This window comes from Festucalex cinctus, chromosome 7 (assembly GCF_051991245.1).
Source record: "Festucalex cinctus isolate MCC-2025b chromosome 7, RoL_Fcin_1.0, whole genome shotgun sequence".
Taxonomy (NCBI): domain Eukaryota; kingdom Metazoa; phylum Chordata; class Actinopteri; order Syngnathiformes; family Syngnathidae; genus Festucalex; species Festucalex cinctus.
In genome coordinates, this window is record NC_135417.1 from 13,588,981 (window position 1) to 13,603,136 (window position 14,156).

Below are 14,156 nucleotides of genomic sequence, written 5' to 3' on the forward strand. Positions count from 1 at the left end.
AACTAGGAAAAAACATTCACCGCATGGTGGTAGGACCTCAAATGTATGCGCTGCCAATAAAATTGTAAAATAAAAATAGTAAGCGACTACTGTAACATGCTGCAATCATGCTGATAGCTGCCACTAATCAACAGACGTTGAATTCACTCTCAGCTTTGGCCACATACAGAAATTTGCACTGGATTTTGGCCTGTTTTACTGCCACTTCTCATTTGCTAACTATTGTATAGGTTTTCCTTGCCTAGGATAGTGAGTTTGGACCAGGAGATGCTGCATGAAAGCCAGCCTTTCATTGATAAGCCCCTCAGTGACATAAACACACACTCAGGCAAAACAAACCGGACCACCGACACACTACTGTGCGCCATTCATCCTCTCAACTTCTGTGTGCGTTGAAGCGTGTAAATGTGTGTGTTACTGAGGTGAAACATCTCCTGAGGGGCGAGTCACAAGATGATTGAGGAGCCAGAGTTTCTCGGCTCCCGACGGCCCTTTAATCTCATGCGCGCGAACACAAACACACTTTTCCAGGTGAAAGAGTTCAACACTTACACTTTTAAAGCCGTTATTGCAAAATGAGCAACATTTTTCGCCAGGGAGGAAATTTTTAATTATTGCTTAATTATTTTTTATTTGGTTTTATTCAGTCATTAAATGATACCAAATAAATAATAATAAATGGTTACAAAAAAATCCACTAAACTTTAAAGGGATACTTCACTTATTTAGCCATTTTTGGCAGTCAAACATTAATATTTTGCCAATAATAAATTTGATATTTTCATTATTTTTTATGTACAATTAGTACCTTTAAAAACACATTTTGCAACTTGCTGTCGACTGAAAATGACATCACAAGGGCTCAGGTAACCAATCACAGCTCAGCTTGTGAATGTCACATGACTAAACCTCGAAAACAGGTCAGCTGTGATTGGTTACCTGAGCCCTTGTGATGTCATTTTCAGTCGACAGCAAGTTGTAAAATGTGTTTTTAAAGGTACTAATTGTACATGAAAAATAATGAAAGTATCGAATTAATTATAGACAAAGTATTAACTTTTTATTGTTATAATGGGCTAAATAAGTGAAGTATCTCTTTAATGCAAAATTATTATTTTTTTATCAGATTATTTGATTAATCAATAGAATAATAAATAACATAATAAATTCTAAAAATATTCGCTAGTAACAGCCCTACATAACAAAAATATTACATTTTTCCTTCCCAAATCCAATCTTCAACCCAAAATGCTGGGTAAAATAGGGCAGCTTACAATTACGCCCAAACTACTATTTTCCAGAAATGCGCATGGGCGTGGCCAGTTGATTTTCGGACAAGAAACACAGGCAGGTGACTGAAGGAGTGTATTCATACGAGGCAATATTTGTGAACTGACTCCCTATTTCACCAAAAACTTATTTAAGAGACGTATTATTGTTACAACAAACCTTTGCCGCTTTGGTGCCTGCCGCTATGTGACTGGCGATGCTGTGACCGGGATCGAATGAAGGGAGTTTCCAGAGGAATTTCTACGCTGGGTTCAAGCATGTGCAATTAAAACGGCAGTGATTTACGCGAAAAATGTCACCGGAGATGTGTTCTCTCTATATTTTGTCGGTGGAAATGGCCCAGCAGCTGAAAATCCAGAGCAATATTAGCGAGTGAATGTATGTTTATTAGGGGTGCGCCAAAAAATCGATTCTCATAAGAATCGCGATTCTCATTTAGTACGATTCAGAATCGGTTTTAAATGTCCCAAAATTGATTTTATTTAAATTATGTTATACTGTCTTGCCCTTGTTTGTGTGTGTCTTTATTGGGAGCTCTGTACATGTTGTACACGATTCGGCCACTTAGGGGCATTGTGGTTCCGCGCGTTCTGATACACTGTTAAGTTGTAGCCACATTAGAGAGTCGAAGAAAAAAGTCACGATCAAAGTGTGTTTGTCGATTGAACTATGTTGAAATTTTATGGCTGGTACGTCGTTCTCTTCCATTATTTTATCCGACTAATGCATATTAATGAGGAAAACGTGACGTCATTTGAGCTCAACCCTATTAACTGACCCAATTTTGGGTAAAAGTAACCAATCTGATCAAAATCCTCAACAACACGCAAGCCATCAGAGCCAAAGCGAGCCAGAAGGATCTTCCCTGACCCGTTTTTCCACCCGAGCAACGTTCCAGAGCGACAACTGGAAATATTCCGTCCACATTCGACTTCAAAAAGCAGCAAAAGAGCTCGGGCCAAGCCGGTCCGGCTTCCCTAACGTGCACCATATGCTCTGATCCGCAAATGTGCGGCGCACATGCGGAATTCTCTCCAATCCACTAAAAGCAAACACTGGAAGATGGAGCGCGACTGGACGCCGGAAACGGAATCCACTTCAAATGGCAGAAATCAGGCTAATACCCGAGAATGTAACACGAGCACGGACGCGTGCACGTGCCGGAGATCGAGCACGGGCTGTTAATGGCGGTGGTCCGGCTCCACAGTGGGATCTGTGTTTAGCCGTGTTTAGAAGCCCATTTGGGGCCCGATAAATCACGCCGCTGTCCACCAGAAGCCTCCATTAGGGGTCCCGGCCGGGGCCCCTGGACGGGCCCTGTCAGTCACGCCGTCAGTCAGCGAACCGTTTGAACTCCTAATTACAGGGAGGGTTCCTTTGGTAGGGACCCGGCCCGAATCGGATCGACGAGCCCCCGCTGCCCCTCCCAGATGGGGAGTCCCGCACGCTCATGCTCACAAAAAAAAAAGAAAAAAAAAAAGAAAAAAAAAGAGGAAACAGCGGCGGGGAAAATATTTATGGAAAGTGGGGAGAAAAAAGGCCGCCGCCCTTCTTCGTGACCTGCCGTGACTCCTTCTGGGATTGAGTGACACTGGCGGGTTCTACGTTTGCCAGTTAGCATCATGCTAACTTCTGGCCAACAGTGATTAATCAAGTTAAACAGGAGGACGGCGAGCGGCAGGGGTGGGAAAAGGGTGAAGGGAGGCTTGTTTGGGGGAGAACGTCAAAAGACAGAAGTACTCACATGCACTCCAGTGGCCAAGTGGCTGTTTTGTCTTCTACAAACAAACAAAAAATCCTTCACTAGTCCCATTTGATCCTCAGACTTTGGGGCCGCCACACCTAGGACTTAACAATTGTGGAAAATAATACAGATGTTTTTCACCACAGTTTGATTGTGTTAATATTGTGTTTGTGGAGTATGAATTTAGCAGCAAAATCCACCTGTTTTTATTCATCTCAGGGGCGGCCATTTTGTCACTTTTTAATTTATTTATTTATTTATTTATTCATAGGAATACTTTACTTATTTAGCCATTTTTAGCAGTCAAACATTAATATTTTGGCAGTCAAATGTTAATATTTTGCCTATAATAAATTTTATATTTTCAATATTTTTCATGTACAATTAGTACCAACTCATTCACTGCCAGTCATTATAGAATATTTTTACATTTCCAATACTCACGTGATATTACATTCAATAATTATATATAAACCGAATCTACCAAATAACAGAATAGACTCCCTACTTTTTGTCCCGTCCCGTTCTTTTATAATTGACAGCAGAAAAATGTAGGTTTGCCAAAATACAGCCATTTCTCCCATGGACTCTGAAACTGTGTTTATTTCCTATAAAATGGGGCAATGATGTCATCTACCGGTGGTTGGGCATCAGTAAAGTTGTTTCCAAGTTTGATATTTACAGTGGAGCATGCTCAGATTCGCCCCCATTTAGCACCGCTCTAAAAAATACAATTGACAAGTATACTTGTCAAAGGCAGTGAATGAGTTAATTTGAAACATTTCGCTACACTTTGTCACTTGCTTGTTTTTACCTGAGCAACTGTGATGTCATTTTCAGTCAACAGTAAGTAGCAAAATGGCCGCCCCCTGAGATGGATGGAACTTTTCCCTGTTATAGTAGGACCATCAATATAGAACAGCATCAATCTTTAACCTATTAACCAACTCGCTTTTCTCAAAGTCTTTTTTTCGACATTCCAGATTGGTCGCACATTCCTGCAGCGGCAGGATGACTGGCGAGATGCGGGTGGGAAAAACGGTCACAATATTAGCAACGTACGTAGGCATAACAATGCTAAGTACTGAGGTTTCTGTAGCGTATCATATTTTAAAATGCAAATCATGTAGTGGCTCGTTGTGAAGCTAGGTAAATTGAATTTCGCTTGTGTACCTCAAATTTTAGCTTGTAAATCACCCCCCTAAAAACATCAGCTAAATTATGTCTCACATTTTCAGGCACCATTGCTTCAAAAATTCCGGTACGCATGTGAATGTAATCAAATAAATCTGTTACATTACCATAACCACGCACACACACGCCCACTGAAATGCAGCATGAGAAAGAATGTCGCCATATGGACAAATACAAGTTGTATCTGCTCAAAGTTATGAGATTTCACGCCTGCATGCGTATGTGTGTGCGTGCGTGTGTCGAAGCATGTAAGTGTACCGGGTGTGAGCTCACAGCTAATCACCCTGAAACAGGATGTCCATAAATCATCAAACTGCATATCGCACACAGTAAATCTACACTAACACGTCAATGTATGTGTGTGAGAGAGACAATTACTGAAAGGGAACGCACCCTTTTAGCATCTGACATCCATCCTACAGGATTTATTAGAATATTTTTTTATATGCTTCAGCTGACCCTAGATCAACTCTTAAGGGGACAAAAGGTGTGAACGTGACTTTATAATATCTTGTACACAGAGAAAATTGCGAAATTATAACAACCAAGGAAATCCTTAATCTCGCTATTTCCAAAAAGAGGGAGACATTTAACTAATTTTCCTGTCAAAATTCAGCTAATTTACATCAGAACTAGCCTCAAAACAAGCATCTACACCTATGACTTAAAGATAGGCTAGGAAAAGATCCAAAGCCACTTTCATGTCACGGCTCGTTTATACTGTGAGAACCACGAACACGTCAAAGCCAGCCAAAAAGGAAAGCTTCTGAATAACAGTGGCTTTGGTGGTGAAGCGCTGCATTTGCGAGTGAAATTACAATCCATGCTTGACAAATGTATGAAGTGTTGCTTCCACCAGTGAAAAACATTTTATTGTCTTTGTAACCACTCACTTTTTATCCAACATTCTGGGCTCACATTCTGCAAGTAGAAGACTCTAGGATTGTCACAATGCCCTAGCTCCTCCCCTGAGTCGCCATGGTAACAAAAGCCCGGCCATTGGCCAAGCAGTATATAGTATGGGCATGTTTCATTTGCATGAGACAGGGCTGCCCCTCAAACCAGGCTAAGTTTACCAAGACAAGAAAAAATAGGGTGGAAAGTGTTCTTGATTCTTGGGGTATTTTAACAAAATAATGATGAACTCATTCAAACCCAAAAACGTGTAAACACGTTTTTAATTATTTGTCCTTTACTCCCAAAAACCTATTTACACGTTTTGTTTTGTTTTGTTTTTATGCAGAAGCATACAGAAGGCTTTGATGCAACTTCAGACATGAAGAGGTGGCTTAAAGCAATGGTAGTTTTCACAAAAAACAGCCAACAGGTGGCAGCAGAGTATAAGAGATCAGCCAGGGCCATGTTACAACAAGCTCTTTTTGTCAGTGTTTTCACCAGGAATGTGAATATTGATGAAACTTAGCTATATTCTAATGCTAATTGCAAAACAGAAACAGATACAAAAAATATACTTTTTTTTCCTGATGAAAGAAGGGACTCTAATCTTTCTTTTGGAAGGTTCCATGCTTTTATCGCAATAGAACACAATATTCTGTGGGCCTTGCAAAATTAGTCAAAATACAGTAAAACAGCCAGGAGCGAAGGGGTTTGCTTCAGTGAAAATGGCTGGGAATTAATGAGTTAAATAAAATGTGTCATTTAAATTGGGCATTTTGCTAAAGTTGCATCAAAATTCTGAGTGCTTTCACCTCAAATCACTTTGCATCTTCATTAACAGTGTGTGTGTGTGTGCTGTCCACCTGCGTGTATGTGGCATCGAGCAGCGTGTCGAGGTTCTGCAGTGGCGCCGGGGTTTTGTCTTTAAAGCGGGTGAGAAGGCGGCGCTGGATGGCTCGGAACTGGGCGGCTCGCTCGGACAGGAGGTCCTGGTACTTCTGAGCACTCACGCGAAGCTGACGCACACATACAGACAACACGTATACATTTAGCAGCCAATGGCAGGACACATATTGACAAATACACGTTCACACTTAAATGAAAATGGATGTTTGAGGAGCATGGGAGGAAAACCACGAGTGCTAACCACTAGGACACCATTTCAGATGATATCAGATTCAAGTAAACAATGTGCACACCTGGAAGTGATGGTCTACAGTCAGGAAGTAGTCCTTGAGGGGCAGCGGTCCGCTGAAGCTCTTCTTGAAGTCGTCGACTCCCAGCTGGGCGAAATGAATGTCGACTCTGTGGACCAGCTCCTTGGCCACCAGCCACATGTCCTCGAAGGCGTCGCTCTGGATGCGATAGCGCTCTGACGCATGCACAAAAACACACTTTTTGAGCTCATCATAAGTGTACTATTTGCTGATTGTGTATTGTTTGTGTTGTACACGTGTATCTTCCGTCTCTTTTGTGTACTTTTCGTTTTGTTCATGTGTGGGCACTCTGGTGTAAAAAAAAAAATGGAAATAAAGAAATTGATTAATTTATTTATTACCTATAATGTCAAACATATCATATTAAAGATATTCTGAACCCACTATTTCATGAGTATAATGTTTGTCCCCATTAAAACCAAGATCTGACACAAGTATTGCACGGGTCAGCCATTAGAGGGCAGTATCACCAGCGACCTTGCAAGATCGCCCGAATTGAGAAAGGAGAGACACTTATACTTATTAATAAATCATTTTTGAAAATACTCATCCATCCATCCATCCATTTTCTTGACCGCTTATTCCTCACAAGGGTCGCGGGGGCTGCTGGCGCCTATCTCAGCTGGCTCTGGGCAGTAGGCGGGGGACACCCTGGACTGGTTGCCAACCAATCGCAGGGCACACAGAGACGAACAACCATCCACACTCACACGCACACCTCGGGACAATTCGGAGCGCCCAATTAACCTGCCATGCATGTTTTGGAATGTGGGAGGAGACCGGAGTACCCGGAGAAGACCCACGCGGGCACGGGGAGAACATGCAAACTCCACCCAGGAAGGTCCGAGCCTGGACTCGAATCGGAGACCTCAGAACTGGGAAGCGGACGTGCTAACCACTCGACTACCGTGCCGCCCTGAAAATACTCATATGTTTGATATTTTGAAAGTTCTCAATGTACAAATTTGAAGCACTTTGACCGGATGTATCAAATATGACACAAATCAAAAGTCATATGTGGAAGTTGATTCCCCCCTCCAAAAAAATGTTTTTGCGTGTTCAAAAGGACCAATAAACACTCTATTTACAAAGAATCAGAATTTTCTCTCATATATTTAATGGTTCAGGCTTTATAGAGTTAAAATGAATTTGAAATGATATTGGCATGTTTCAAGATCATAGGTTGTGGTATATGTATTTAGGGTTTAAACAATTAAAATAGACAATTACACCCAAATATTTTTGCATAATTTGTAAATACAGTATTTGCTATTCGTTTTGAAGTTCCCAAACCCGTGCAAAAAGCAAATGGGGCTCACGATACTTTATTACCAATAAAAGTTGCACATATTCAACAAAAAACTTCTTACGGGAGGTCTTGGAGGCCAACACGGTCACCAGGCCGCCCGACAAGAAGCGGAAAGCCAAACTGTTTCCCTCGTTATCTTCCGACTGAGCTGCAAACTCTGTAGAGAAAAAAAAAAAAAGTTTAAAAAGGCCAGCATGGTGGCTCTGATAGCACGGCCTATCGCCATGCAGGACGCAGACAAAAGGCAACAAAAGACAGTCACACTGGTAACAAAGAGCACACACACACACGGAGGAGAGAGTGTTTAGTCGTCGGGCTTGCAGATTGCAGCCGATTGTCAGATTACTGGGAAGAACAGACCTCCCATTGAAACACATATATGAAAAATCACTAGTGTGTGCATCTGGTATATACCAGGGAAGATGGTGGCCAGGTCCACAGGTGGCTGGTTGGTGTCCACTGTAATCTTGAAAGCACTGCTCTTGCTGGGAGACGCTGCCGTGCAGACGAGGGTCAGAGGAAGGCTGAACTGGCACTGGACGACGTGAGGGACTCCTGCAAGGCAAAACAAAAAAAAAGGTAGGATTCGCAAAAGGTATGAATCAGGATGATTGTTTCAAGCCGTTTATTCATTGAAAATGAGTGAAAAACGCACTCACAAAATAAAAAAGACATTTCATCATTTCAGGGCTAGTTTGATAGCTTCATGCTCACGTATAACGTGAAACACCATTGATGAGCTAATATAAATTAGCATAGATGTTACAGTACATCTCACCCAGACATACATGGGCTTTTCCTGCGCACAAGTGCCTTTTTTTTTTTTTTTTTTTTTTTTTAAAGCAGAGAGTCACACCACTCGGCGAGGACCCGACCTGAGGCCCGGTCCAAAAGGGAAGTTGTTTGAGGAGGAGAGAAAACAGAGCAAGTGGCCAAACGTAACTTTGTCGCCGAGTTGGACAGAAACACAAGAACAAGCAGTGGAAATAAAAGTGTTCACGTGAGAAACAACAGCCGCCGTTTGCTTCATTTCGGAATGTTCCAACTTATTGCTTGTAGCTCTCACACTTCTCTCACACACCCACAATTATCTCACAGCCATGTTATGATTCTATTAGTTTTGAATGAACAAAAAAGCCAGGCGCAGCCAAAGCAAACTGCAGCCGCGCAGAACGAGTGCAACCATTATCCCTCTCTGCTACTGTCTTGTGCTCGCTGGATGTTTTCACCACATTCCGCCCAACGACTGCACCCAACCTCCCCCCCAGCAGGTGCCCTCAGTGTGAAGGCCGCTGTTATGAGCCAAAGCAAAGAATCTTTGGGTTTCCTGTGACAAGAGCTTCTTGGGTAAAAAGAGTGGAAACTCTATCTTGGGTGGAGGAAAAGCCGAGCAGAGGAGAAGCTATGGGATTAAAAGAACAGCCATCAAGATGAAATATATGAGCTAAAATATTGGTACACTGCTCCTAAAATATGGAGGACCAAAACTGCCAAAATTCGAAATAAATAAATGACTAAATAAATAAATCGATGACTAAAAGTAAAAATAAAAATCAATAATAAAAAATATTCGAAAATTCTATCTAAAAAAATCAATATAAATGGAAATAAATCCGTTTTTATTTTCATCTTTAGTCATTTATTTATTTATTTAGCCATTTATTTATTTAGTCATTTATTTATCTATTTATTTAGTCATTTATTTATCCATTTATTTATTTATTTATTATTTATTTAGTCATTTATTTAGTTATTTATTTATTTTGAATGTTGGCAGTTTTGGGCCGTACTGCCAAGTCGAAATGTTATTCAAATGAGGGGGCGGTCCTAAGCGTGTCTTGGGCTGCCTGTCATTGGTCGATTGAGCAGCTCGGCGAACAAGGAAGTCTCACAGATTTGCAACGGAGAGCTCCAGCAATGGACGACTATCTTGTCCACTGTCTGCTCTCACTTGTTGTCTAATAAATCAAGTCGCAAGTTGAGGTGACAGGTGGACACGATCGTCGTCCAATGCTGGAGCTCTCAATTGTAACCCGGCGAGACTTCCTTGTTCGCCGAGCTGCTCACTCGACCAATGACAGGCAGTTTGCAATGGCTGAGTCATTTGAATAACATTTTGACTTCAAATTTTGGCCCAAAACTGAACAAAAAATAAATAAATGACTAAATAAATGACCAAATAAATAGATAAATAAATGTCTAAATAAAGAGCAAAATAAATGACTAAATAAATAAATGACTAAATAAATAAATAAATACATGAATAAATAAATAAATAAATGAATAAAAGTGAAAATAAAAACGGATTTATTTTCATTTATATTTATTTTTTTAGATATAATTTTCACATTATATTTTTTTATATTGATTTTTAATTCACTTTTAGTCATGTATTTATTTATTTAGTCATTTATTTATTTCGAATTTTGTCAGTTTTGGTCCTCCATACTAAAAGGGGCAGAAAACGTGTATATAGATTGTGATATAGCAATGGCGCTAATTTACATAATCCCGCCCCCTCACCAAATCTTTTCCCAGCTAAAATCACTCTAATTTGCAAGTGTAAATTGCTGGTTGAAGTGCTGCCTCTACCATTGAAAATTCATGCTTGCACTTACTTTCCAACACTCAGGCTCACAAGTAGCAACCCCCTCGCTCTGACCCTAATTGTACCCGGCACTGGGCCCACAGCAGAGGGGTGTGTGTGCGTGTGTGTGTGTACCTCTCGTGGGCCTCTAAGCCCACTCTAGATCACAAAACATCCTATTTTGTATCAAAGCCCACAAAGTCAGACAACTAAAACAAACACGGGCTGACAAGCGGGAAGACTACTGCCTATACTGCGCGTGTGTGTGCATGTCGCAAGAAATCTTGTATGACGGATGAAAAGGAAATATTTTAATTCATAAAACGTGTGTTCCATGAACTCTTATGTAAATGAAGTAAGAAATTATTTGTAATCTTTAGTCAAAATGTGTTTGCATGAAATATTGATGAAGAATAAAAAGAAAATGTGTGTCCCAACAAATATTACAAAAAAATTCTATTGATATAGCGAAGAGGCGTGTGTCGCAGATAAAAACAAAATATTCATCAAGCGAAATGTGTGCGTGCACTCAGATCACGTTTCAGAAACATAAACGGCAGGCTGCGCTTTCTTCCTGTTTATACAGTACAGTATGTGTGTGTATATGTAAAGTGCGTGCACGTGTGTCTACAGGCTCTACTCTATGCACGTGAGCGTGCACATACCTTTGGGGTTGAACTCTGTGGGGAAGAAGAAGAAGAAGAAGAAGGAGAAGACATGAGAAGAAATTAGGCAGCTCACAAAAGAAGCAGATGTTACACTCGGACGCCCTCGTTCCCACGCTCTGCCAATTGCACGCTTGAGTGCATGTGATTGCACGCGCACACAGACACCTATGGACAATTTAGGGTGAGACATATCGCGAGGGAAGTGGGGTCCACCCTGAACTGGTCGCCAGTCATGCACGGGGCTCATAGACACACGAGCATTCTCGCTCATATTCACACGTATGGACAATTGAGATTAAGCTGTGACTATTGGAAAGAGAAGCGAGTACCTCTTTTTGATTGACACTTCACATGATCAAACTACGGCGGTAACTGGACTCATACTGTTTAACTGCCACTGAAATATATTCGTCAAGTAGGTTTTTCAACAGGTAGGCGTGGAAGAGGGTTTTGCCCAGCTTGTTCGTGAAATTCAGGTTTGTGAACCACTGTAATGACTCTCAGATTCCTGTAGATGGCGGCGTTGCATCACTGTGGATTTGACATTAGTACAGCTTTTGAATAAACAACTCAACGCACTTTAATAACAACTGTTGCTGCATTCATACTTGAGCCATGACAGTGTTGTATATCTGTAAGGAAATTATCCAATTTGATTTAAGTCACTGTTCTTCTTGATGTTTTCCTTTTAAAAAAAAACAGAATTTTCCCCAGTTTTTGGTCAGAAACTGGTATTTTTGGTAAAACCAGCCCATGTTCTACTGCTAATTATTAAAGTGAAAAATCTAGTTGACTTTTTCTGGTGAAAGAAGTGAGTACAGTAAGCGAGACCACCGTTATTCGCAGGGATAGGGAACAGGCTGGTACACAAAAGCAAAAATACGTATATAAGTGATACCTGCTGAAATTCCTTGAGAGGATATGGAGGGATTAATTTTTCTTTAAAGCCACAAAAGTCTTGAAAAAAACATGAATCTCCACCAAAAAAAAAAGGTGATTTGCTCCCTCCTCCCCAAAAATAAAAAAATACAAATAAAACTACATTATTATTATTATTATTATTATTATTATTATTATTATCTTAATGCAAATAGGTGAACCCACAGGTGATGAACCGCAAGCATGCTGGGGTTCATTGGCAATGTAAATTCAGTCAAAAAATCAGTCAAAAATGCTCAAAAACAACTGCCAATATGTGGAACTTTGATCAAATAACATGCACGGGTCTGTTTAGTAGTGCTTCTGTTTTTACCACCTGGAAGTACATGATGAGAAGTCCTACAGCAAATACAAGACGACGACACACTAACCTTGAGGGAAGTCCATATTAAATCCATGTGACGCTCACTCGTGCTTTGACACGGTTCCTTCACCCCGGTGACATCAGCAGCACACAAAACCCTCCAGACCACTTCAGTTGTATTTTTAGCCTCACAATAAAGCCGTGTTGCCGCGTTCCCAGACGTGAAACGGATTTAGGGCAGAGGAAAAGTGTTCCATCGTGAAAGCACTCTGCCTCCAACAAAAACAATATCTCCATTTTTTTTTTTTATTATTATTTTTTTTTAATAAACTACCTTTTGAAGGCGCTTATTTGGACTATTTGGAGAAATAATGAAGTCTGTGACATTTTGGAATAAAGGCTGTTTCTATTGCTCGGCAGTAAGGGAAAAGTCATATCTTCCAGCAGTGTTGCTGGGAAAAAGAACGACTGCAAGGGACATTGATCTAACTACAGCTGGCTACACACATACTGATTTTTCACATCTTCGAAAATTATTTAAACTGTGAGAGAGGCCACACATGAGCAGGAAAAAATATTCGTGTGTGATCTCGCTGCTCTTTTAGTGTGTGGTGTTCTGGAAATGACCAACACAGATGACTACACGAATAACCATGTCTGTTGTAGTACCAAGACTGACCCGTGAGAGGCACCACAGCACCATAGGGGCATGGGTGTCCAAACTAGGCCCCGGGGGCCATTTGTGTCCCACCATCAATTTCTAAAAGGCCTGTGGCATATCCTAAAAATGACATCTGCTACTAATATTTTTTTTCATATACTGTAGAAGTACTGTATTCTAATGGGTAAAAAACTAACAAAAAAACAACATAATTAAAAAAATATATAATATGTAAATCCGTGGAGGAATTCACGATATTTCATTTTGAGGCCATATCATCCTGCCTTAGTTTTATTAAAAAAAAAAAAAAAAAAAAAAAGTATTAGCACGAGTTGTATGCAAAGCATCGTGGAGGGCAGCCATTTTAGTACCTGTGGGCGAACTGTAGGACAGGGTGAGGTCTCCGCTCAGGTCGGCGGGTGGGTAGCGCCCGTTGAGGAAAACCGAAAAGATAACAACGGTGGATGACCCCACTCCTATGGAAAGAACAACAACACATTAATAATGATAATAAACACTTAATAAACACTTCAATCTTTTCAAATTTTACATTATTTATGACGGATGATACTTTTAAAGGGGAATTCAACCCCCAAAAAATGTTTTTTTGACAATAATATGTTCTATGCACCCCCACTAGTCTAAATATGGTATTCTGGTTAATATTGCGTGAATGGAATATGAGTTAAGCAGCAAAATCCAGCTGTTTTTATCCTTTTCAGGGGGCGGCCATTTTGCCACTTGCTGTTGACTGACGATGACATCAATGTTGCCCAGGTCTCAGATAACAACCAATCACAGCTCAGCTTCAGAAATCAGGTGAGCTGTGATTGGTCGTTGCCTGAGCCCTGAGCAACATTGAAGTCGGCAGCAAGAGGCAAAATGGCCGCCCCCTGAAATGGATAAAAACAGCTGGATTTTGTATCATAACTCATATTTCACAAATGTAATACTTATCAGAATGTGATATTTAGACTAGTGAGGTCACATAGAACATTATTGTCAAGAAATGTTCAAGGTTGACTTCCACTTTAAGTCTTGTCAATCAAAGGATCTTCTCCCTTATTCCACTTCCACTGTCTCCTTGCTACCTCTGCATGTTTCCTCAACTCCTTCCCTCCACCCTTCCCACCTCCTTGCTCTTTCCTTCCCTAGTCTTTTAAAACGGTTACAATTTGTCTGAGGTTAAGCCGTAGTGCTTTGCGCCAAGATGAATACCGCAACATGTGTGCGTCTATGTGTAAGCGTGTGTACGCTTCTTGTGCATGTGCAAATAATAAATACAAGCAAAAAGTATGTGTGGAAAAAAACACAAATCAAGAAATCGGGATTCCTCAGTGACATTC

The 14,156-nt window shown here is 40.7% G+C and overlaps 1 protein-coding gene across 1 annotated transcript in view; it reads right to left on the minus strand.

The window, feature by feature from the left end:
• The window catches only part of bbs9 (Bardet-Biedl syndrome 9), a 61,460-nt gene that overhangs the window by 23,382 nt on the left and 23,922 nt on the right, over window positions 1-14,156 (minus strand). The window contains exons 14-19 of the mRNA XM_077527122.1: window positions 13,182-13,286; window positions 10,904-10,918; window positions 8,066-8,206; window positions 7,713-7,808; window positions 6,325-6,497; window positions 5,989-6,141 (exon numbers count right to left, since the gene is read on the minus strand). Coding sequence (XP_077383248.1) covers window positions 5,989-6,141; window positions 6,325-6,497; window positions 7,713-7,808; window positions 8,066-8,206; window positions 10,904-10,918; window positions 13,182-13,286 — 683 coding nt within the window. The remainder of the gene's footprint in view (window positions 1-5,988; window positions 6,142-6,324; window positions 6,498-7,712; window positions 7,809-8,065; window positions 8,207-10,903; window positions 10,919-13,181; window positions 13,287-14,156) is intronic.